The sequence below is a fragment of the Pelophylax lessonae genome (genome assembly GCF_965119305.1).
Source record: "Pelophylax lessonae genome assembly, chromosome: 9".
NCBI lineage: Eukaryota > Metazoa > Chordata > Amphibia > Anura > Ranidae > Pelophylax > Pelophylax lessonae.
The window spans coordinates 268,136,917-268,160,330 of NC_138776.1; the positions used below are offsets into that span (position 1 = coordinate 268,136,917).

The window sequence follows — 23,414 nt, forward strand, 5'->3', positions numbered from 1 at the left end:
CAATTGATCCCCAAAGGTTTTTATTGAATAGCGGAATAGGAAATATGATCAAAAAAAGTGTATGTATCTCACACGTACAGAAACACACTAGGCCCCAATTACTATTGTTTGTACACCTAAAAGGATGGATGAGGAGGAGGAGGAGTATGGAACAGGCAGCACCCTCAAAGCTTCAGAAGTATGAGATGAACCCCAAAAACTTGGAAAGGTGGATCTCACACGTACCGACACAGACTATCCCGCAATTTAATTGATCCCCAAAGGTTTTTATTGAATAGCGGAATAGGAAATATGATCAAAAAAAGTGTATGTATCTCGCACGTACACAACCACACTAGGCCCCAATTACTATTGTTTGTACCCCTAAAAGGCTAGATGAGGAGTAGGGGGGGTATGGAACAGGCAGCACCCTCAAACCTTCAGAAGTATGAGATGAACCCCAACAACTTGGAAAGGTGGATCTCTCTCACACGTACCGACACAGACTATCCCGCAATTCAATTGATCCTCAAAGGTTTTTATTGAATAGCGGAATAGGAAATATGATCAAAAAAAGTGTATGTATCTCGCACGTACACAACCACACTAGGCCCCAATTACTATTGTTTGTACCCCTAAAAGGCTAGATGAGGAGTAGGGGGGGTATGGAACAGGCAGCACCCTCAAACCTTCAGAAGTATGAGATGAACCCCAACAACTTGGAAAGGTGGATCTCTCTCACACGTACCGACACAGACTATCCCGCAATTCAATTGATCCTCAAAGGTTTTTATTGAATAGCGGAATAGGAAATATGATCAAAAAAAGTGTATGTATCTCGCACGTACACAACCACACTAGGCCCCAATTACTATTGTTTGTACCCCTAAAAGGCTAGATGAGGAGTAGGGGGGGTATGGAACAGGCAGCACCCTCAAACCTTCAGAAGTATGAGATGAACCCCAACAACTTGGAAAGGTGGATCTCTCTCACACGTACCAACACAGACTATCCCCCAATTTAACTGATCCCCAAAGGTTTTTGATTAAATAGCGGAATAGAAAATATGATCCCAAAAAAGTGTATGTATATCACACGTACACAACCACACTAGGCCCCAATTACTATTGTTTGTACCCCTAAAAGGCTAGGAGTAGGGGGGAGTATGGAACAGGCAGCACCCTCAAACCTTCAGAAGTATGAGATGAACCCCAACAACTTGGAAAGGTGGATCTCTCTCACACGTACCAACACAGACTATCCCCCAATTTAACTGATCCCCAGAGGTTTTTGATTAAATAGCGGAATAGAAAATATGATCCCAAAAAAGTGTATGTATATCACACGTACACAACCACACTAGGCCCCAATTACTATTGTTTGTACCCCTAAAAGGCTAGGAGTAGGGGGAGTATGGAACAGGCAGCACCCTCAAACCTTCAGAAGTATGAGATGAACCCCAACAACTTGGAAAGGTGGATCTCTCTCACACGTACCAACACAGACTATCCCCCAATTTAACTGATCCCCAAAGGTTTTTGATTAAATAGCGGAATAGAAAATATGATCCCAAAAAAGTGTATGTATATCACACGTACACAACCACACTAGGCCCCAATTACTATTGTTTGTACCCCTAAAAGGCTAGGAGTAGGGGGAGTATGGAACAGGCAGCACCCTCAAACCTTCAGAAGTATGAGATGAACCCCAACAACTTGGAAAGGTGGATCTCTCTCACACGTACCAACACAGACTATCCCCCAATTTAACTGATCCCCAAAGGTTTTTGATTAAATAGCGGAATAGAAAATATGATCCCAAAAAAGTGTATGTATATCACACGTACACAACCACACTAGGCCCCAATTACTATTGTTTGTACCCCTAAAAGGCTAGGAGTAGGGGGGAGTATGGAACAGGCAGCACCCTCAAACCTTCAGAAGTATGAGATGAACCCCAACAACTTGGAAAGGTGGATCTCTCTCACACGTACCAACACAGACTATCCCCCAATTTAACTGATCCCCAAAGGTTTTTGATTAAATAGCGGAATAGAAAATATGATCCCAAAAAAGTGTATGTATATCACACGTACACAACCACACTAGGCCCCAATTACTATTGTTTGTACCCCTAAAAGGCTAGGAGTAGGGGGAGTATGGAACAGGCAGCACCCTCAAACCTTCAGAAGTATGAGATGAACCCCAACAACTTGGAAAGGTGGATCTCTCTCACACGTACCAACACAGACTATCCCCCAATTTAACTGATCCCCAAAGGTTTTTGATTAAATAGCGGAATAGAAAATATGATCCCAAAAAAGTGTATGTATATCACACGTACACAACCACACTGGGCCCCAATTACTATTGTTTGTACCCCTAAAAGGCTAGGAGTAGGGGGAGTATGGAACAGGCAGCACCCTCAAACCTTCAGAAGTATGAGATGAACCCCAACAACTTGGAAAGGTGGATCTCTCTCACACGTACCAACACAGACTATCCCCCAATTTAACTGATCCCCAAAGGTTTTTGATTAAATAGCGGAATAGAAAATATGATCCCAAAAAAGTGTATGTATATCACACGTACACAACCACACTAGGCCCCAATTACTATTGTTCGTACCCCTAAAAGGCTAGGAGTAGGGGGAGTATGGAACAGGCAGCACCCTCAAACCTTCAGAAGTATGAGATGAACCCCAACAACTTGGAAAGGTGGATCTCTCTCACACGTACCAACACAGACTATCCCCCAATTTAACTGATCCCCAAAGGTTTTTGATTAAATAGCGGAATAGAAAATATGATCCCAAAAAAGTGTATGTATATCACACGTACACAACCACACTAGGCCCCAATTACTATTGTTTGTACCCCTAAAAGGCTAGGAGTAGGGGGAGTATGGAACAGGCAGCACCCTCAAACCTTCAGAAGTATGAGATGAACCCCAACAACTTGGAAAGGTGGATCTCTCTCACACGTACCAACACAGACTATCCCCCAATTTAACTGATCCCCAAAGGTTTTTGATTAAATAGCGGAATAGAAAATATGATCCCAAAAAAGTGTATGTATATCACACGTACACAACCACACTAGGCCCCAATTACTATTGTTTGTACCCCTAAAAGGCTAGATGAGGAGTAGGGGGAGTATGGAACAGGCAGCACCCTCAAACCTTCAGTATGAGATTGTGTTCACTGTACCCCACAAAGATTGAGTTCACTGCACCCCACAATGATTGTGTTCACTGCACCCCACAAAGATTGTGTTCACTGCACCTCACAAAGATTGTGTTCACTGTACCCCCCAAAGATTTTGTTCACTGCACCCCACAAAGATTCTGTTCACTGTACCCCACAAAGATTGTGTTCACTGCACCCCAAAAAGATTGTGTTCACTGCACCCCAAAAAGGATGTTGTTCACTCCACCCCAAAAAGATTGTGTTCACTGCACCCCACAAAGATTGTGTTCACTGCACCCCAAAAAGATTGTGTTCACTGCACCCCAAAAATGATTTTGTTCACTGCACCCCAAAAAGGATTTTGTTCACTGCACCCCAAAAAGGATGTTGTTCACTCCACCCCAAAAAGATTGTGTTCACTGCACCCCAAAAAGATTGTGTTCACTGCACCCCACAAAGGATTTTGTTCACTGCACCCCAAAAAGATTGTGTTCACTGCACCCCAAAAAGGATGTTGTTCACTGCACCCCAAAAAGGATTTTGTTCACTGCACCCCAAAAAGATTGTGTTCACTGCACCCCACAAAGGGTTTTGTTCACTGCACCCCACAAAGATTGTGTTCACTGCACACCAAAAAGGATTGTGTTCACTGCACCCCAAAAAGATTTTGTTCACTGCACCCCAAAAAGATTGTGTTCACTGCAGCCCAAAAAGATTGTGTTCACTGCAGCCCAAAAAGATTGTGTTCACTGCAGCCCAAAAAGATTGTGTTCACTGCACCCCACAAAGGATTTTGTTCACTGCACCCCAAAAAGATTGTGTTCACTGCACCCCAAAAAGGATGTTGTTCACTGCACCCCAAAAAGGATTTTGTTCACTGCACCCCAAAAAGATTGTGTTCACTGCACCCCACAAAGGGTTTTGTTCACTGCACCCCACAAAGATTGTGTTCACTGCACACCAAAAAGGATTGTGTTCACTGCACCCCAAAAAGATTTTGTTCACTGCACCCCAAAAAGATTGTGTTCACTGCAGCCCAAAAAGATTGTGTTCACTGCAGCCCAAAAAGATTGTGTTCACTGCAGCCCAAAAAGATTGTGTTCACTGCAGCTCACACACAGAAAAATGGATGTGGATCACTGACACCTGCCTATCTCCAATCCCACACCACACAGCAATATCGATTGTAGTTTGTAGAACACAGTTTCCCTAAAATTCAGCAGACTCTGTCCCTAACAGGATTGAGAAGAGATCGTAGATCAGGATTGAGTGCAGATTCACCCCACCCCCCACACAGCAATATCGATTGTAGTTTGTAGAAGACACTGACCCTATAATTCAGCAGACTCTATCCCTAAAATGCCTACAACTCGCCCTGCCTAAACACTCCGACCTGTCCCTCAATTCTATCCGGACACAAATGGTTTTTTCCTGCCTATCTTTCCCTAATCAGCAGCCAGCACGTTGATGTGTGCTCTGTCCCTGAATCTAAGCAGCATAATGACGCCGCTGCGGCTGCCTCGAACTTATAAAGACTTGGTCACATGCTTCAGACGGCCAATCACAGCTACTGAGACATTTGCAGGCATGGCTGGGATGGCTTAAGGCACACCAGTTAAACGATTGTTGATTGGCTGTTGAAAGCCCGCCATGAAAAGAGCGCCAAAGCATGCAAAACCCGGAAATAAAACGACCGAACACGGATTTTTACCCGAACATACAGTAAAGTGTCCGTGTCCGTGTTCGGGTACAAAAAATCCAATTATTCGGTACGAACACGAATAATACAGTCCGTGTTCGCTCAACACTAGTCTTTATGTCTAAAAATCCCCCATCCTCCTATCATCTCTAAAATGAAGAGAATGTTACGGCCCCGTAAGTGGGGGAATGTTCTGACCCTGAAAGGGTTCATTTACCTTTCCACACTATATATGTGTTTTATCATCTGCTAGTATTAAAAGACGTCACAGTTACTATGGAGGAAGAGGACGGACATGACGGGGGGGGGGGGGATTACTGGGTGTAAATAGACAATAATATTATTCATTCAAAGAATGGCTTTAGTTCTAATCACCCTTTGTATTCTTTTTCGCTACGTTGCACTGCTTAGGAGAAGTTTGCTTCATAAAACCTGTCTACCTTAATGAAAACCTTCCCAGGTGGCTTTGCAAGCCCTTTGATGCCCCCATTAATCCAAGGAAGACTCGGGTAGCGGTAGAATCGATAGATGGGTCACCCCCTCACTGTCCTCATCAGACGTACCCAACAGCAAACAGTTCACCTCTAATGTAGAGTATGAGAGCAGCCAGGCTGATCAGGGAGGGGCTCCATACCCCAATACAGATGGGATGGAGAATCGCCCCTCTTCTTTCAGTATGTCCCACCTCTAGCACATGGATACAATGAACCCTAGCAGAAGGGAAAGGATTGAAATGGCTCCTGATCCTCCGAATGTGATGGTGGACGATTAGCCATGTAAAAGATGGAGGATACAATAGAGGACCCCAGCATGGCAGTACCGAGTAGTCAGTGTCCAGGTTGCAGGACAAGTATATGGAGATGCAACTTCAAGGTCCTGCTGGGAGCACCATGGTGGTGGCAGCAGCAACTCCAGAGTGTTTCCTATGTTTTCGGGGTCCGGGAGAATCTTACCCTCTGGTCTTTATGTCTAGAAATCCCCCATCCTCCTAACATCTCCAAAATGAAGAGAATGTTACGGCCCCGTAAGTGGGGGAATGTTCTGACCCTGAAGAGGTTAATTTACCTTTCCACACTATATATGTGTGTATCATCATCTGCTGGAGATAAAAGACGTCACAGTGACTATGGAGGAAGAGGACGGACATGACGGAGGGTTACTGGGTATAAATAGAAAATAAGATCTCATTATTCATTCATTCAAAGAAGACTCGGGTAGCAGTGGAATGGATGGAAGAGGACGGACATGACGGGGGGGGGGGGGGGGGGGTTACTGGGTGTAAATAGAAAATAATATTATTCATTCAAAGAATGGCTTTATTACTAATTACCCTTTATATTCTTTTTCGCTACGTTGCACTGCTTAGGAGAAGTTTGCTTCATAAAACCTGTCTACCTTAATGAAAACCTTCCCAGGTGGCTTTGCAAGCCCTTTGATGCCTCCATTCATCCGAAGAAGACTCGGGTAGCGGTGGAACGGATAGATGGGTCACCCTCTCACTTTCCTCATTAAATGTACCCAACAGCAAACAGTTCACCTCTAATGTAGAGTAGCGGAGCAGCCAGGCTGATCAGGGAGGGGCTCCATACCCCAATACAGATGGGACGGAGAATCGCCCCTCTTCTTTCAGTATGTCCCACCTCTAGCACATGGATACAATGAACCCCAGCAGAAAGAAAAGGATGGAAATGGCTCCTGATCCTCCGGATGTGATGGTGGATGATTAGCCATGTAAAAGATGGAGGATACAGTAGAGGACCCCAGCATGGCAGTACTGAGTAGTCAGTGTCCAGGTTGCAGGACAAGTATATGGAGATGCAACTTCAAGGTCCTGCTGGGGGCACCATGGTGGTGGCAGCAGCAATTTCAGAGTGTTTCCTATGTTTTCGGAGTCCGGGATCATCTTTCCCTTTGGGCTTTATGTCTAAAAATCCCGTCCTCCTCCAAAATGAAGAGAATGTTCCGGCCCGATAAGTCGGGGGAATGTTTTGACCCTGAAGGAGTAATCTACATTTCCACTTTATATATGGAATGTTTGACCATTCTTCCAGAAGTGCATTTGTGAGTTCAGGCACTGAATTTGGACGATAAGGCCTGGCTCACAGTCTCTGCTGTAATTCATCCCAAAGGTGTTTTACCAGATTGAGGTCAGTCAACTTCCTCCACCCCAAACTCGCTCATCCATGTCTTTATGGACCTTGCTGGTGTGCAGTCATGTTGGAACAGGAAGGGGCCATCCCCAAACTCTTCCCATAAAGTTGGAAACATGAAATTGTTCAAAATGTCTGGGTATGCTGACGCCTTAAGAGTTCCCTTCACTGGAACTAAGGGACCAAGCCCAACCCCTGAAAAACAACCCCACACCATAATCCCCCCTCCCCCACACCATAATCCTCTCCTCCACCAAATGGCTGCATCACCTCCTCTCCTCTGTCCACCTGGCTCCGTTCTCCCCTCCACCTGGCTGCATGCCCTCCTCTCCTCTGTCCACCTGGCTGCATCCCCTACCCCTGGCTGCATCCCCTCCTCTCCTCTGTCCACCTGGCTCCATTCTACCCTCCTCTGTCCACCTAGCTGCATCCCCTCATCTTCTATGTCTACCTGGCTCTGCCCTCCACCTGGCTGCATCCCCTCCTTCTCCTCTGTCCACCTGGCTGCATCCCCTCCTCTTCTCTGTCCACCTGGCTCCATCCTCCCCTCCACCTGGCTGCAATCCCTCCCCTCCTCTGTCCACCTGGCTGCATCCCCTCCTTTCCTCTGTCTACCTGGCTCCATCCTTCCCTCCACCTGGCTGCATCACCTCCTTTGTCCACCTGGCTCTGTCCTCCCCTTCACCTGGATCCATCCCGTCCTCTCCTCTATCCACATGGCTTCATCCTTCTTCTACCTGGCTGCATCCCCTCCTCTGTCCACCTGGCTCCATCCTCCCCTCCACCTGGCTGCATCCCCTCCTCTCCTCTGTCCACCTGGCTGCATCCCCTCCACCTGGCTGCATCCCCTCCTCTCCTCTGTCCACCTGGCCCCATTCTACCCTCCTCTGTCCACCTGGCTGCATCCCCTCCTCTTCTCTGTCCACCAGGCTCTGCCCTCCACCTGGCTGCACCCCCTCCACTCCTCTGTCCACCTGACTCAGTCCTCCCCTTCACCTAGCTGCATCCCCTCCTTCTCCTCTGTCCACCTGGCTGCATCCCCTCCTTTCCTCTGTCTACCTGGCTCCATCCTTCCCTCCACCTGGCTGCATCCCCTCCTTTCCTCTGTCTACCTGGCTCCATCCTTCCCTCCACCTGGCTGCATCCCCTCCTTTGTCCACCTGGCTCTGTCCTCCCCTTCACCTGGATCCATCCCCTCCTCTCCTCTATCCACATGGCTTCATCTTTCTTCTACCTGGCTGCATCCCCTCCTCTGTCCACCTGGCTCCGTCCTCCCCTCCTGTGTCCACCTGTCTCCATCCTCCCCTCCTCTTCTCTGTCCACCTGGCTCCATCCTCTCCTCCACCTGGCTGCATCCCCTCCTCTCCTCTGTCCACCTGGCTCCGTCCTCCCCTCCTCTGTCCACCTGGCTCCGTCCTCCCCTCCTCTCCTCTGTCCACCTGGCTCCGTCCTCCCCTCCTCTTCTCTGTCCACCTGGCTCTGTCCTACCCTCCCCCTGGCTGCATCCCCTCCTCTCCTCTGTTCACCTGGCTCCAATCTCCCCTCCACTTGGCTACATCCCCTCTTTTCCTCTGTCCACCTGGCTCCTTCCACCTTTACATCATAATGCAGCCTCCCCTGGACAGTCCTACCAAGGTAGAGTCACACAGCTGCTGGGTGTTCTCTCCCGTTTCTCTCGCCTGGCGGCAGCTGTTGTAATCACAGGGGGCGGGGGCGGGAGGTGCTGCATATTAGAAGGGTGGGCGGGAGCTGCCTATCTTACTACATTACCCAGCTTGTTCATTTGAAAAGACTCCCGCCCTCTGACCTGATATGCAGCACCTCCCACTGGGCGGGAGAACCAGGAGAGAGAACACCCAGGTTGATTAGTGACCCGGCCGCAGTCCGTACAGGACTGTCTCTCAGTCCAGGTTTGGACCGCGGTCCGCCATTTCATGAACCCCGGAATACAGGAAACAAAAAACATTTCATCATACAAATCTGAAGGCAGACTTTTATTAATCAACTTAGAAAGAATATCAGGAGTTTATGAATATAAACATTTAATCATTTGTTTAATCCCAAAAAAATATATATCAATATATTCCCATTTTTATCAGGTAAATGTATAATGACGTCTGAAAATGTCTTATTTTACACTTTTAGTCAGCAGGTGGCGCTCTCCAAGCAAATGAAGCTGCCGGTGCGGGCTGATGACTACTACACTTAAATGATTGTGCTTGTCATGCAGTCTGATCTCCCCTTCTCTTCATCCATGAGCAATATCTACTTCTCAAGATGGTGTCTTCCTTTGACGCTTCTGCTGAAGATCCGGAGAGATCAGACTACACTGCTAGAGGGACCCAACCAGCAGTGACACCCCCTTCTTCTCTCTCCTAGAGGAACTCAGCCAGCAGTGACACCCCCTTCTTCTCTCTTCTAGAGAGACCCAACCAGCACTGACACCTCCTCCTTCTCTCTCCTAGAGGGACTCAGCCAGCAGTGACACCCCCTCCTCCTCTCTCCTAGAGGGACCCAACCAGCAGTGACACCCCTCCTTCTCTCTCCTAGAGGGACCCAACCAGCAGTGACACCCCCCTCCTTCTCTCTCCTAGAGGGACCCAACCAGCAGTGTCACCCCTCCTTCTCTCTCCTAGAGGGACTCAACCAGCAGTGACACCTCCTCCTTCTCTCTCCTAGAGGGACCCAACCAGCACTGACACCTCCTCCTTCTCTCTCCTAGAGGGACCCAACCAGCAGTGACACCCCCTCCTTCTCTCTCCTAGAGAGACCCAACCAGCAGTGACACCCCCTCCTTCTCTCTCCTAGAGGGACCCAACCAGCAGTGACACCTCCTCCTTCTCTCTCCTAGAGGGACCCAACCAGCAGTGACACCCCCCTCCTTCTCTCTCCTAGAGGGACCCAACCAGCAGTGTCACCCCTCCTTCTCTCTCCTAGAGGGACTCAACCAGCAGTGACACCCCCTCCTTCTCTCTCCTAGAGGGACCCAACCAGCAGTGACACCTCCTCCTTCTCTCTCCTAGAGGGACCCAACCAGCAGTGACACCTCCTCCTTCTCTCTCCTAGAGGGACCCAACCAGCAGTGACACCTCCTCCTTCTCTCTCCTAGAGGGACCCAACCAGCACTGACACCTCCTCCTTCTCTCTCCTAGAGGGACCCAACCAGCAGTGACACCCCCTCCTTCTCTCTCCTAGAGAGACCCAACCAGCAGTGACACCTCCTCCTTCTCTCTCCTAGAGGGACCCAACCAGCAGTGACACCTCCTCCTTCTCTCTCCTAGAGGGACCCAACCAGCAGTGACACCTCCTCCTACCTCTCTCCTAGAGAGACCCAACCAGCAGTGACACCCCCTCCTTCTCTCTCCTAGAGGGACCCAACCAGCAGTGACACCTCCTCCTTCTCTCTCCTAGAGGGACCCAACCAGCAGTGACACCCCCTCCTTCTCTCTCCTAGAGAGACCCAACCAGCAGTGACACCACCTCCTTCTCTCTCCTAGAGGGACCCAACCAGCAGTGACACCTCCTCCTTCTCTCTCCTAGAGGGACCCAACCAGCAGTGACACCCCCTCCTTCTCTCTCCTAGAGGGACACAACCAGCAGTGACACCCCCTCCTTCTCACTCCTACAGGGACCCAACTAGCAGTGACACCCCTCCTTCTCTCTCCTAGATAAAGATCAGAGGAGCGCTCAGCCACGTATTTTCTGAGGTGTATAAAGCTGGCTACTTGGTGTAAATGCCTTTATTGGCTACATGTAATATGACATAGCATGAAAAATGCAATGCATTTCAGCTTACACAGCCTTCTTCATAGTATACCCCTGCTGATTTTTGTACATTTGCCCACTGACAAAAAAATGATCAGTCTATAATTTTATTGGTCGGTTATATTTTACCAGTGAGAGACAGAATAACAAAAAAATATCCAGAAAAACGCATTTCAAAAAAGTTATAAATTGATTTGCATTTTAATGAGTGAAATAAGTATTTGTTCCTCTATCAATCAGCAAGATTTCTGGCTCCCAGGTGTCTTCTATACAGGTAACAAGCTGAGATTAGGAGGATTCTCTTAAAGGGAGTGCTCCTAATCTCAGCTTGTTACCTGTATAAAAGACTCCTGTCCACAGAAGCAATCAATCAGATTCCAATCTCTCCACCATGGCCAAGGCCAAAGAGCTGTTCAAGGATGTCATAGGAGAAGATTGTAGACCTACACAAGGCTGGAATGGCTACAAGGCCATCGCCAAGCAGCTTGGTGAGAGGGTGACAACAGTTAGTTGGAAGAAACACAAAATAACTGTCAGTCTCCTTCGGTCTGGGGCTCCATGCAAGATCTCACCTCGTGGAGTTTCAACGATCATGAGAACGGTGAGCAGCCCAGAACTACACGGGAGAATCTTGTCAATGATCTCAAGACAGCTAGGACCATAGTCACCAAGAAAACAATTGGCAACACACTACGCTGTGAGGAACTGGAATCCTGCAGCATCCGCAAGGTCCCCCTGCTTAAGAAAGCACATGTACAGCCAGTCTGATGTCTGCTAATGAACATCTGAATGATTCAGAGGAGAACTGGGGGAAAGTGTTGTGGTCAGAGGAGACCAAAATCGAGCTGTTTGGCATTAACTCAACTTTTCGTGATTGGAGGAGGAGGAATGCTGCCTGTGACCCCAAGAACGCCATCCCCACCGTCACACATGTAGGTGAAAACATTATGCTTTGAGGGTGTTTTTCTGCTAAGGGGACAGGACAGCTTCACCGGATCAAAGGGACGATGGACGGGGCAACGTACCATCAAATTTTGGGTGAGAACCTGGGTTGACAATGGGTCTTGAATAGGTGTTGGATAGGTGTTCCAGCATGACAATGACCAAAAATAGAAGGCCAAGGCAACAAAGGAGTGGCTTTAAGAAGAAGCACATTAAGGTCCTGAAGTGGCCTAGCCAGTCTCCAGACCATAATCCCATAGAAAATACATGGAGGGATCTGAAGGTTTGAGTTACCAAACGTCAGCCTCGAAACCTTAATGACTTGGAGAGGATCTGCAAAGAGGAGTGGGACAAAATCCCTCCTGAGATGTGTGCAAACTTGGTCACCAACTACAAGAAACGTATGACCTCTGTGCTTGCCAACAAGGGTTTCTCCACCAACTACGAAGTCATGTTTTGCAAAGGAGTCAAACACTTATTTCACTCATTAAAATGCAAATCCATTTATAACTTTTTCGAAATGCGTTTTTCTGGATATTGTTGTTATTGTGTCTCTCACTGGTAAAATAAACCAACCGTTCGAGTTACCAAACATCAGCCTCGAAACCTTAATGACCTGGAGAGGATCTGCAAAGAGGAGTGGGACAAAATCCCTCCTGAGACGTGTGCAAACCTGGTGGCCAACGAGAAGAAACGACTAACCTCTGTGATTGCCAACAAGGGTTTTGCCACCAACTACTAAGTCATGTTTTGCGACATGATTCTGTCTCTCACTGGTAAAATAAACCGACCAATAAAATTATAGACTGATCATTTCTAGACAACACCTCAGAGATCTGAGTCTGTGATTCCACCACCCACCTTCCCTCCGCTGGATTCACCGGTAGGATCGGCATTGTCACATATGTCGGAAAAGGCAAGTGACACAGATATACCTGCAATGTACATTTACTGCTGACTACGGCAGAGACCAAAGCAGACCTGGAACCCCTTGCACCATGCATAGTAAGATAATAGGTATAAACCCCGAAATCATGCTGAAAAGCATAGAAGCGGCTGGCACAATTCATATAAATAAGATAGAACCCTAAAACCTTCCAGTTTCCCCCCTGTTGTATTCAATATATACAGTATATTTAGTGTGATGGCGGAGCAAAGCTTCTACGCCCCCTGACGACCTCAGATGTGACGAAACACGTAGGGCGGAGCTAGACGACCTCAGATGTGACGAATCACGTAGGGCGGAGCTAGTGCTCGAGACATCATCTCACATTCCGAAACCAGGAAGTTGTCCGCTGTGTTAAGTGCTCATCACCTTTTGCTTTATTGGTCTTTACGGACTCACTTTTTACCTTGGGACAATAAACATCAACGCCATTTTTCCCCGGAGCCGTTCGTTTATCAAATGTGCATTAGCACTGGATTAATTTTATGTATTGTCATTTATATTATTTGTTTTTCTTGCACTTTAGGTTTATATCCTATGCATAGTAAGATACCGATAAACAATAGTTTTTTTTATTAGTTCTCTCTATTGAGAGTATGGATGCTTTGTTGGCTTTATTCCTCCCAGTCCTCAACGGAACCACCTATGGATCTCCCCCATTTAGGCATACACTTTATTGTCAAAAGTATTGGGACGCCTGCCTTTACACATACCTGAACCTGAATGGCGACCCCAGTCATAGTCCGTAGGGTTCAATATTGAGTTGGCCCACCCCTCATCTAGAATAAGGGACCAACATACACCATATTACCAAAAGTATTGGGACGCCTGCCTTTACAGACACATGAACCTAATTTGCATCCCCAGTCATAGTCTGTAGGGTTCAATATTGAGTTGGCCCACCCCTCATCTAGAATAAGGGTCCAACATACACTATACTACCGAAAGTATTGGTATGCCTGCCTTTACACGCACATGAACCTAAATGGCATCCCAGTCTTAGTCCGTAGGGTTCAGTATTGAGTTGGTCCACAATTTGCAGCTATAACAGCTTCAACTCTTCTGGGAAGGCCGTCCACAAGGTTTAGGAGTGTGTCTATGGGAATGATTGACCATTCCTCCAGAAGCGCTTTTGTGAGGTCAGGCACTGATGTTGAATGAGAAGGCCTGGCTTGCAGTCTCTGCCCTAATTCATCCCAAAGTTATTCTATTGGTTTGAGGTCAGGACTCTGTGCAGGCCAGTCAAGTTCCTCCACCCCAAACTCGCTCATCCATTTCTTTATGGACCTTGCTTTGTGAACTGGTGCGCAGTCATGTTGGAGGCCATCCCCAAACTGTTCCCACAAAGTTGGGAACATGAAATTGTCCAAAATGTCTTGGTATACTGACACCATAAGAGTTCCCCTCACTGGACCTAAGGGGCCAAGCCCATCCCTGAAAAACAACCCCATACCATACCCCCCCCCACACCTCCACCAAATGATTCGGACCAGTGCACAAAGCAAGGTCCATAAAAACATGGATGAGCGAGTTTGAGATGGAGGAACTTGACTGGCACTGGTCCAAATCTTTTGGTGGAGGGGGGATTATGGTGTGGGGTTGTTTTTCAGGGGTTAGGCTTGGCCTCTTAGTTCCAGTGAAGGGAACTCTTGAGGCGTCAGCATACCAAGGCACCTTGGACAATATCATGCTCCCAACTTTGTAGGAACAGCTTGGGGATGGCCCCCTTCCTGTTCCAACATGACTGTGCACCAGTGCACAAAGCAAGGTCCATAAAGACATGGATGAGTGAATTTGGGGTGGAGGAACTTGACTGGCCTGACCTCAACTCGATAGAACACCTTTGGGATGAATAAGAGTGGAGACTGCCAGCCAGGCCTTCTTTCCAACGTCAGTGCCTGACCTCACAAAGGCGCTTCTGGAAGAATGGTCAATCATTCCCATAGACACACTCCTAAACCTTGTGGACGGCCTTCCCAGAAGAGTTGAAGCTGTTATAGCTGCAAAGGGTGGAGCCAACTCAATATTGAACCTTACGAACTAAGACTGGGATGCCATTAAAGTTCATGCGTATGCAAAGGCAGGCGTCCCAATACTTTTGGTAATATAGTGTATATTTCTGCTTGTGGAGATGATCAGTATTATTCGTGGACAGGAGCCTGTATCGTGTGAGATCGTTGATGTTTGACAAGGTCTTTTTTATGCATATAACATTTCCCGCACTCCAGACAGGCATACGGCTTCTCACCAGTGTGAGATCTCTGATGTCTAGAAAGGCAGAACTTCTGTGAAAAACATTTCCCGCACACAGGGCAGGAATACGGTCTCAGCCCCATGTGAGATCTTTGGTGTTTATCAAGGTCTGATTTATTTGAACAACATTTTCCACACTCAGGGCAGGAATACGGCTTCTCCCCCGTGTGAGATCTCTGATGTATAACAAGTTTTGCTTTCTGTGTATAACATTTTCCGCACTCAGGGCAGGAAAACGGCTTCTCACCTGTGTGAGACTTCTGATGGATGTCAAGATGGAACTTCAGTGAAAAACATTTCCCGCACTCAAGGCAAGAATACGGCTTCTCTCCCGTGTGAAATCTTTGATGTCGAACAAGGTCCGATTTCTGTATATAACATTTTCCGCACTCGGAGCAGGAATACGGCCTCTCGCCCGTGTGAGTCTTCTGATGTATGTAAAGATGGAACTTCTGTAAAAAACATTTTCCGCACTCAGGGCAGGAATGTGGCTTCTCCCCCGTGTGTAGCCTTAGATGTCTGGAAAGAGTGGACTTCTGTGAAAAGAATTTCCCGCACTCAGGACAGGGATGAAGCTTTCCACCAGTGTGAGACCTCTGATGTTCAGTAAGTCTTAATTCAGACGAAAAAAATTCCCCACACTCTGGATAGGAGAATATATCCTCCCCCTGAATTCCGGCCCCGCCCCTCACAGTACGAGGTTGCTCAGAGTCAGAGGGATTCCATGGTCTATCCACACTGTGAAGTCCACCATCCATAGTGGAGTTCATTGTCTTTTCTCCTCCACAATCTCCTGTGATGTCCACATCTTCCATTCTCCAACCTGGAGATAAAGTGAGACGATCCTTTGAGGGTTTCTCCATGGCGTGTCCTGGAAAAATATAAAAAACAAAGCCCTTATCTATGCGTGTGTTCCTTGGCAACATGCCCTCAACCTGGGCAGCTAACCTTGCCAAGAGGGGGGGAGTTCCCTGGCAAAGGAGAATGTCCCCATGCTGATGAGGACAAAGGCCTCTTCCCCACAGCCCTGGGCCGGCTGTTGTGGGGGGTCGCTATTGGAATTTGGATGCCTACTTTAACCACTTGCCTACCGGGCACTTTTACCCCCTTCCTGCCCAGGCCAGTGTTGACAATTGCGCGGTCATGCAACGCTGTACCCATATTACATTTTTATCATTTTTTTCACACAAATAGAGCTTTATTGTGATGGTGATTAATAACTATGGGTGTGTGTGTGGGGCGGGGGGGGGGGGTTATTTTTGCTAAACAAACAAAAAAACAAAAAATTTAATTTTTGAAAAAAAAAAAAGATTTTCTTAGTTTCGGTTATAACATTTTGCAAACAGGTCATTTTCGTCCTTCACTGATAGGGCACTAAGAGGCAGCACTTATGGGTGGCAGTGATGTGCGTTGATGAGGCTGCACTGATGGGAACTAATTGGCAGCACTGATGGGCACTGATAGGTGGCACTAATGGGCATTGATGAGGTGGAACTGATACGCAGCACTGAAGGGCACTGATAGGCGTCACTGATGGGAACTAATAGGCAGCACTGATAGGTGGCACTAATGGGCACTGATGAGGTGGAACTGATAGGCAGCACTGAAGGGCACTGATAGGTGTCACTGATGGGAACTAATATGCAGCACTGATGGGCACTGATAGGTGGAACTAATGGGCACTGATGAGGTGGTACTGATACGTGGCTCTGATGAGGCTACACTAATGGGCTCTGATTCTCACTGATTGGCACTAATAGGAAGCACTGATGGTGGACCACGGACCTTGTGTTTGACACATGTGCTCTGGACCAGTGTCCAGTAACAGCAGAGATAAGAGAAGAATATATTATGGGTCACCTGTACTGATCTCTGTAGGAGTGTCCTCCTCTATGAATGTCCTCATCATTCCAGCCTCCTCCGTATATTGCTGATCATCCCTCACATACGTCTCTTCTACTTCACCCTCAACGTTTATCATTTTCAGCGATAACATCTGTAAAATAAATTTATGATGTGAGATCACATAGAAAATATCATCTTGTAGAGTCCACACATCGTCTCCACATGTCAGAGTGTTCAATCACTTTATGTTCCCGACCCTCAACTCCACCCACCTGATGATGGTGAGGGATGGTGTGACCTTCCTGTGTGGAATCCCGGGAATACAGAGGACGGGGACATCTCTCTGGTGGGTTTCTGTAGCTGGATGACTCCACCATGGTGTCTTGATACAGATCGTTGTGTCCTTCTGGAAACTCTGACTCCTCCATCAACCCATCCTCATCATCTTCCTCTTTTATCTCTTCTTTGAGATCAACTTTAGAATCTCTCAGGTTTCCACTCTGAATATATAATAAAAATGACATCAATGGTAACAATGCAGATAATGTACAGATCCTAATGATACTATCAGTGATTGCTCCTCATCTACCTGATGATGGTGAGGGATGGTGTGACCTTCCTGTGTGGAATCCCGGGAATACAGAGGACGGGGACATCTCTCTGGTTGGTTCCCGGTATTAGGTGGCTCCATCATATCATTGTGCTCTTTTAAATACTCCACCATCACTCCATACTCCTCATCCTCCTCTTTATACTCTTCTTTAACAATAATATTATAATCTTCGATGTTTCTGCTCTGAATCTAGAATAGGATATTCATTGTAACAAACATGCTTGTGTATAAATCATATCTACCAATAATGGTCAATCATCTACCTGGACATGGTGGGGGATGGTGTGATCTTGTGTTGAATCCCAGGAATACAGAGGACTGGGACATTCTCTGATACTTGGTGGCCCCCTGAGGTTCTTGTAGAGATCATTGTTTTTTTCAGAAAACTCCTCGAACACTCCATACTTTTCATTCTCCTCTTTAAATTCTTCTTCACCATCAATATTATAATCCTTCAGGTTTCCACTCTAAACATATAATAAATCGTTAGTTATAATTTTTACACAAGGTTGTTTCTTATAATAATCAGTGATTGTTCCTCATCTACCTGATGATGGTGAGGGATGGTGTGACCTTCCTGTGTGGAATCCCGGGAATACAGAGGACGAGGACATCTCTCTGGTGGGTTCCCATTACTGGATCCATCTGTAGGAAACACACACACTGACTGAATACATTGTTTCTATGTGTTTATCAGATGATGGGAGATCTAGGTGGAGCCTCCGTACTGCTCTCTCCTTTACAATAAAGTCTCCTCTTACCCGGTGATGTGAGGGGCGGCTGATTCTCCATCATGACGTCCTTGTAGAGATCCTTGTGTCCTTCTAAATACTCCCACTCCTCCATGGAACGGAATGGCCGATATGGTTTATTCTGATGTGTCGATTTCCCACCAATGATCTTCTCTTTCCTAACGGATTATATAACTATTATTAGGTGCAGAGGATGGTGGGTTCATGTAGATGTAGATTTGAATAAGTTTGTATTTATTACATGAACTTTGATTAGGATAAAAAAAAAAAAAACTATAATCCACTATTCTATATACACTATATTACCAAAAGTATTGGGACGCCGGCCTTTACACGCACATGAACTTTAATGGCATCCCAGTCTTAAGCCCCGTACACACGCGTCGTAAATTGGCAGGGAATTTTCGTCCGACGACAGATCTGCCGATTTTCGGCTTGTTAGTATGATGCTTCCGACAACCAACTCCGACTTTTTGCCGAAAAAAATCTGGTGTGCAGACTATAAAATTTTTGTTGGCCATCAACATAACGGCCGATTTTCGTGCAGACAGTACAGATTTCGACAGGGAAAAATCTGATGAGCAAGTCTGGGCATGCTCAGTGAAGAAAAAACACAAAGAAGACAAACCAACACATGACATCACTTCTGAAGTAGAATTTTGTTGGCCTAGAAAATTCGTGTGCAGTCTAGGCATGTTCCAACCAACCAAACACAACTTGGACAAAAGTCGGACGATCGGTCGGCCGATAATCGTTGCGTGTGTACGGGGCTTAAGTCCGTAGGGTTCAATATTGAGTTGGCCCACCCTTTGCAGCTATAACAGCTTCAACTCTTCTGGGAAGGCTGTCCACAAGGTTTAGGAGTGTCTATGGGAATGTTTGACCATTCTTCCAGAAGCGCATTTGTGAGGTCAGGCACTGATATTGGAGAGAAGGCCTGGCTCAGAGTCTGCGATCTAATGGCGCTTTTCCGCTGCATGGAACTGAATGGTTTGGCTCGCTTTTGCGCTTTTCCACCGCATGGTATGGTGTAGGAACGGTTTGGTACGGTACGGCGGCGCTTTTCCACTTCATGGAACCAAATGGTTTGGCTCACTTTTGCGCTTTTCCACCGCATGGTACGGTGTAGGAACGGTACGGTGGCGCTTTTCCACTACATGGAACCGAATGGTACGGCTCGCTTAAACAGTACCACCTCGGTTGTGGTTCCAAGAGGGCCGTACCGGTACCATATGCCACAATCCTTTGCATGCAGCCTTGACTGTTTGTCACTACCAGCCACTGATTGGTCAGAGAATTGTTGTTATCCCACCCACATACTATTAGTGGAAAAGCAAACCGTACCGAAACCGTTCCAACACCGTACCATGCAGCGGAAAACCAAACCGAGCCAAGCAGGGCCGAGTGGAACCGAGCCGGTACTTGCAGTGGAAAAGTGCCATAATTCATCCCAAAGGTGTTCTATCGGGTTGAGGTCAGGAATCTGTGCAGACCAGTCAAGTTCCTCCACCCCAAACTCGCTCATCCATGTCTTTTGCACTGTGCACTGGTCAAAATCATTTGGTGGAGGGAGGATTATGGTGTGGGGGTATTTTTAAGGGGTTGGGCTTGGACCCTTAGTTCCAGTGAAGAAAACTCTTAAGGGATCGCTCATCCATGTCTTTATGGACCTTGCTTTGTGCACGGGTGCGTAGTCCTGATGGAACAGTAAGGGGTCATCCCCATACTGATCCCACAAAGTTGGGAACATAAAATGTCCAAAATATCTTGGTATGCTGACGCCTTAAGAGTTCCCTTCACTGGAACTAAGGGGCCAAGTCCAACCCCTGAAAAACAAACCCACACCATAATCCCCCCTCCACCAAATGATCTGGATTAGCAAGCAAAGCAAAGTCCATAATGACATGGATGAGTGAGTTTGGGGTGGAGGAACTTGACTGTCCTGACCTCAACCCGACAGAACACCTTTGAAATGAATTAGAGCGGAGACTGTGAGCCAGGCCTTACCATCCAACATCAGTTCCTGACCTAAAAAATGCGCCTCTGGAAGAATGGTCAAACATTCCCATAGACACTCCTAAACCTTGTGGACAGCCTTCCCAGAAGAGTTGAAGCTGTTATAGCTACAAAGGGTGGGCCAACCCAATATTGAACCCTACGGACTAAGACTGGGAGGCCATTAAAGTTCATGTGTGTGTAAAGGCAGGCGTCCCAATACTTTTGGAAATATAGCGTATGTACTGTATCATCATCTGCTGGGGATAAAAGACGTCACAGTGACTATGGAGGACGAGGACGGACATGAAGGTGGGGGGTTACTGGGTGTAATTATATCAAATAATAACTTATTACCTCCTCTACTCCAACTTTCAGCAATGTCTCCTCGCTACTTCCTCGTTATTCACCCGGAACTTCTTATTTATACCTGACATCACTTCCTGTCTGTACGACATCACTTTCTGTCTTCCATAGAGACTTCCTGTCTGGGTAGAAATGAGATCACCACCATGTGGAGCTCAGAGGAACTGTAGCCCAGAGAAACGTCTCGTAGGGGAGGATTTACTAAAGACTTGCGCCCGTGGTGCACTGGTAAAATTGGAGCAATTGTACAAAAAAAAAACGGGACTCATTACGTTTATCAAAAACGATGGTGCAAACATGTGCACCAAAGCATCTTTACAATCGGTGGCGCAAATGCGCACATACGCGAACGTTCACGCCTGCTGTCAGCAGGCGTAGTCACTATGATTATGGTGAATTGACTGGGAATACTGGAATCATCTCACTGCAGGGTGACATCTTCTATCAGCGGGATGAAAGGTATGACGCTTCTTTACGAGTACAATCTCTTTCCAATCTATCGTATAACTATTCACATCTTTTACGCCTTCTTTAGGCTTGTTCAACTGGTCATGTGCATGTCTGACCAAGTCACTCCCCCATACACTGTACAATCTGATTGGACAACGATTGCATCTACTCATTTCCCATCATCCCCCCCTAGAGGAAAAAAAACAGCTTCTAACGCAGTCCCCTCCACTCTATTCTCTATTATCTTTCCCTCCGTCTCAGCCTTCCTCTCTCTTATTCTTTATATCACATAATCTAACCCAGACCTGTGAGGTCCAGGTGGTTTTACTCCTAAGCTGTGTCGCCCAACCACCTCACAGAACCATCATCTTCGTATACTCCTCCATTTTTTTTAAACCTCAGCCAGTCCCCTCAGATATCCAAATATTTCCCACAAGAATCCTCTGCTGCGAAAATCATCTCCTCCATGGAACTCATCCAATCCACCCTCACGGGTCAATCCCTCATATTCGGGGCTTCTGGTACTTGCCAAAATACCGGAATCAGGCTTTTAGCAGCATTCAGTAAGAAGTGTGTTTTTATACACCGTCACTATTTTCTCCGTACTGTGAAATATGCAAGTCCAAGGTTCCAACTGGACACAGTCTCCTGTAATCTGGTGGATTGACCTGGTGATCCCTTCCAAGAAAGCTTGTATCTTTTATGAACTCGCACCACAAATCTGCAAATGTTCCAGGGGCTTCACATCGTCTCCAACAAGTTGGGGATATCTCTGCTCTGAACCTCTGGACCCTCAGTGGGGTAAGGTAAAAATTATGTATCACTGTCCCCGCATCGCCTGCTGGATGATGACTTTACGGGCTCCCCTGATTACCAGCACACACAGTTCGTTGATCCCTCCTTGCTCCTGATGGCTCGTCACACAAATAAACAGTCTAGGGGTGTTGGTTTTTTGATGTTTATCTAGCATCCTCCTAGGTCGGGGTTAGTGAGAAAGTATAGTTTGGAGCTCTGTCTGCTTACCAGAGGGTCTCCAGGTAAATCTATATTGTTCTCTGCCTACCAGAGAGCAGGATCTGTTAGTGAGGACATGGCTCAGTTTAGTTGGGGGGGTGGATGTAGCACCCTTCTAGGTAGGTGCTAGTGAAAGAGTATAATTTGGATCCTGCTTACCAGAGGGGCTCCAAACAGGACAAACCTCTGTTGGAATCAATTTCGATCCTGATATGGCTCCTTCTCTGTTATGGAAATACGAAGTTCATACCTGATATAAAATGTTGTGAAATGTTTTACTGTGTGAGAAGGGTCGTATCTGTCAATGCGGTATCCTCTTGGACTGCTCATGCTTTTGAAAAATTAAAATATTTGTAAAAAATAAATAAATAAATGAGTTTGGAGAGAATGTTCATTTTTACTGCATTAACCACTTTACCACCGGAGGATTTTCCTGCTATAAGACCAGGGGGTTTTTTGCGATTTTTTACTGCATGACTTTAACGGACAATTGCGTGGTCGTGCGACGCTGTACCTAAACGAATTTCACGTCCTTTTTTTCCCACAAACAGAGCTTTCTTTTGGTGGTATTTGATCACCTGTGCGTTTTTTTGATCACGCGCTATAAACAAAAAAAGAGCGTCATTTTTGCAAAAATAACAATATTTTTCACTTTTTTTTATATGAAATTCCCCCCCCAAAAAAATGTAAAAATCAAAATTTTTTAACATTTTTGGCCAATTTGTTTTACGCTACCTATGTTTGGTAAAAAAAAATCGCAAAAAGCGTATTTTGATTGGTTTGCGCAAAAGTTATCGCGTTTACTAACAAAGGGAAAGATTTTTGTCATTTTTGGTGTTTTTTTTTTAACGCGTAATGGCGGCGATCTGCGATTTTTTTTGCGGTACTGCGACATTGCGGCGGACAGATCGGACCCTTGACTGACATTTTTGACACTTTTGGGGTTACCAGTGACATTACTGCAGTAATCAGTGCTATATATATGCACTGTTACTGCAAAAATGACACTGGCAGGGAAGGGGTTAACTTTATTGGACAGGGAGGGGTTAAGTGTGTCCTAGGGGCGTGCTTCTAACTGTAGTGGGACATTCCTATTGGTGTAAAAAAAAAGATCAACGGTTCTACATAGTAGAACCGTCTGATCTTAATTTTTACACAGGGAGAACTGACAGGCGGCTTGTTTACATAAGCCGCTCTGTCTTTCTCCCGCTGTACCGGCGATCGTAGTGTGACCGGCGGACATCGGGTCCGCCAGTCACACTCCCGCACTCCTCCGTGAACAGGCCGAGGCGGGCGCGCGCTCGCCCGCTATTGGCTCTAGAAGGAGTGACAGGCGAGCGATGTCGACCTACGTCACTATGCCTGGCCGGGGCCGACTGCCGCAGTAAATATACTGTGCGCAGTCGGCAAGTGGTTAACTCTACCCAACCATGAGAGGTGTCTGTATCTTAGGAGGTTA

At 46.7% G+C, this 23,414-nt stretch overlaps 2 protein-coding genes across 2 annotated transcripts in view; both read right to left on the reverse strand.

Moving 5' to 3' along the window:
• LOC309564458 (uncharacterized protein) overlaps positions 1-23,414 on the reverse strand; it is a 1,566,033-nt gene that overhangs the window by 176,941 nt on the left and 1,365,678 nt on the right. The window lies entirely within an intron of this gene.
• Positions 14,792-23,414, reverse strand: part of LOC309563993 (uncharacterized protein) — a 132,387-nt gene continuing 123,764 nt past the window's right edge. Inside the window, exons 4-7 of the mRNA XM_082268621.1 lie at positions 17,716-17,845; positions 17,140-17,228; positions 16,781-16,916; positions 14,792-15,791 (exon numbers count right to left, since the gene is read on the reverse strand). Of these exons, the coding sequence (XP_082124747.1) occupies positions 14,809-15,791; positions 16,781-16,916; positions 17,140-17,228; positions 17,716-17,845 (1,338 nt within the window). The 3' untranslated portion in view covers positions 14,792-14,808. The remainder of the gene's footprint in view (positions 15,792-16,780; positions 16,917-17,139; positions 17,229-17,715; positions 17,846-23,414) is intronic.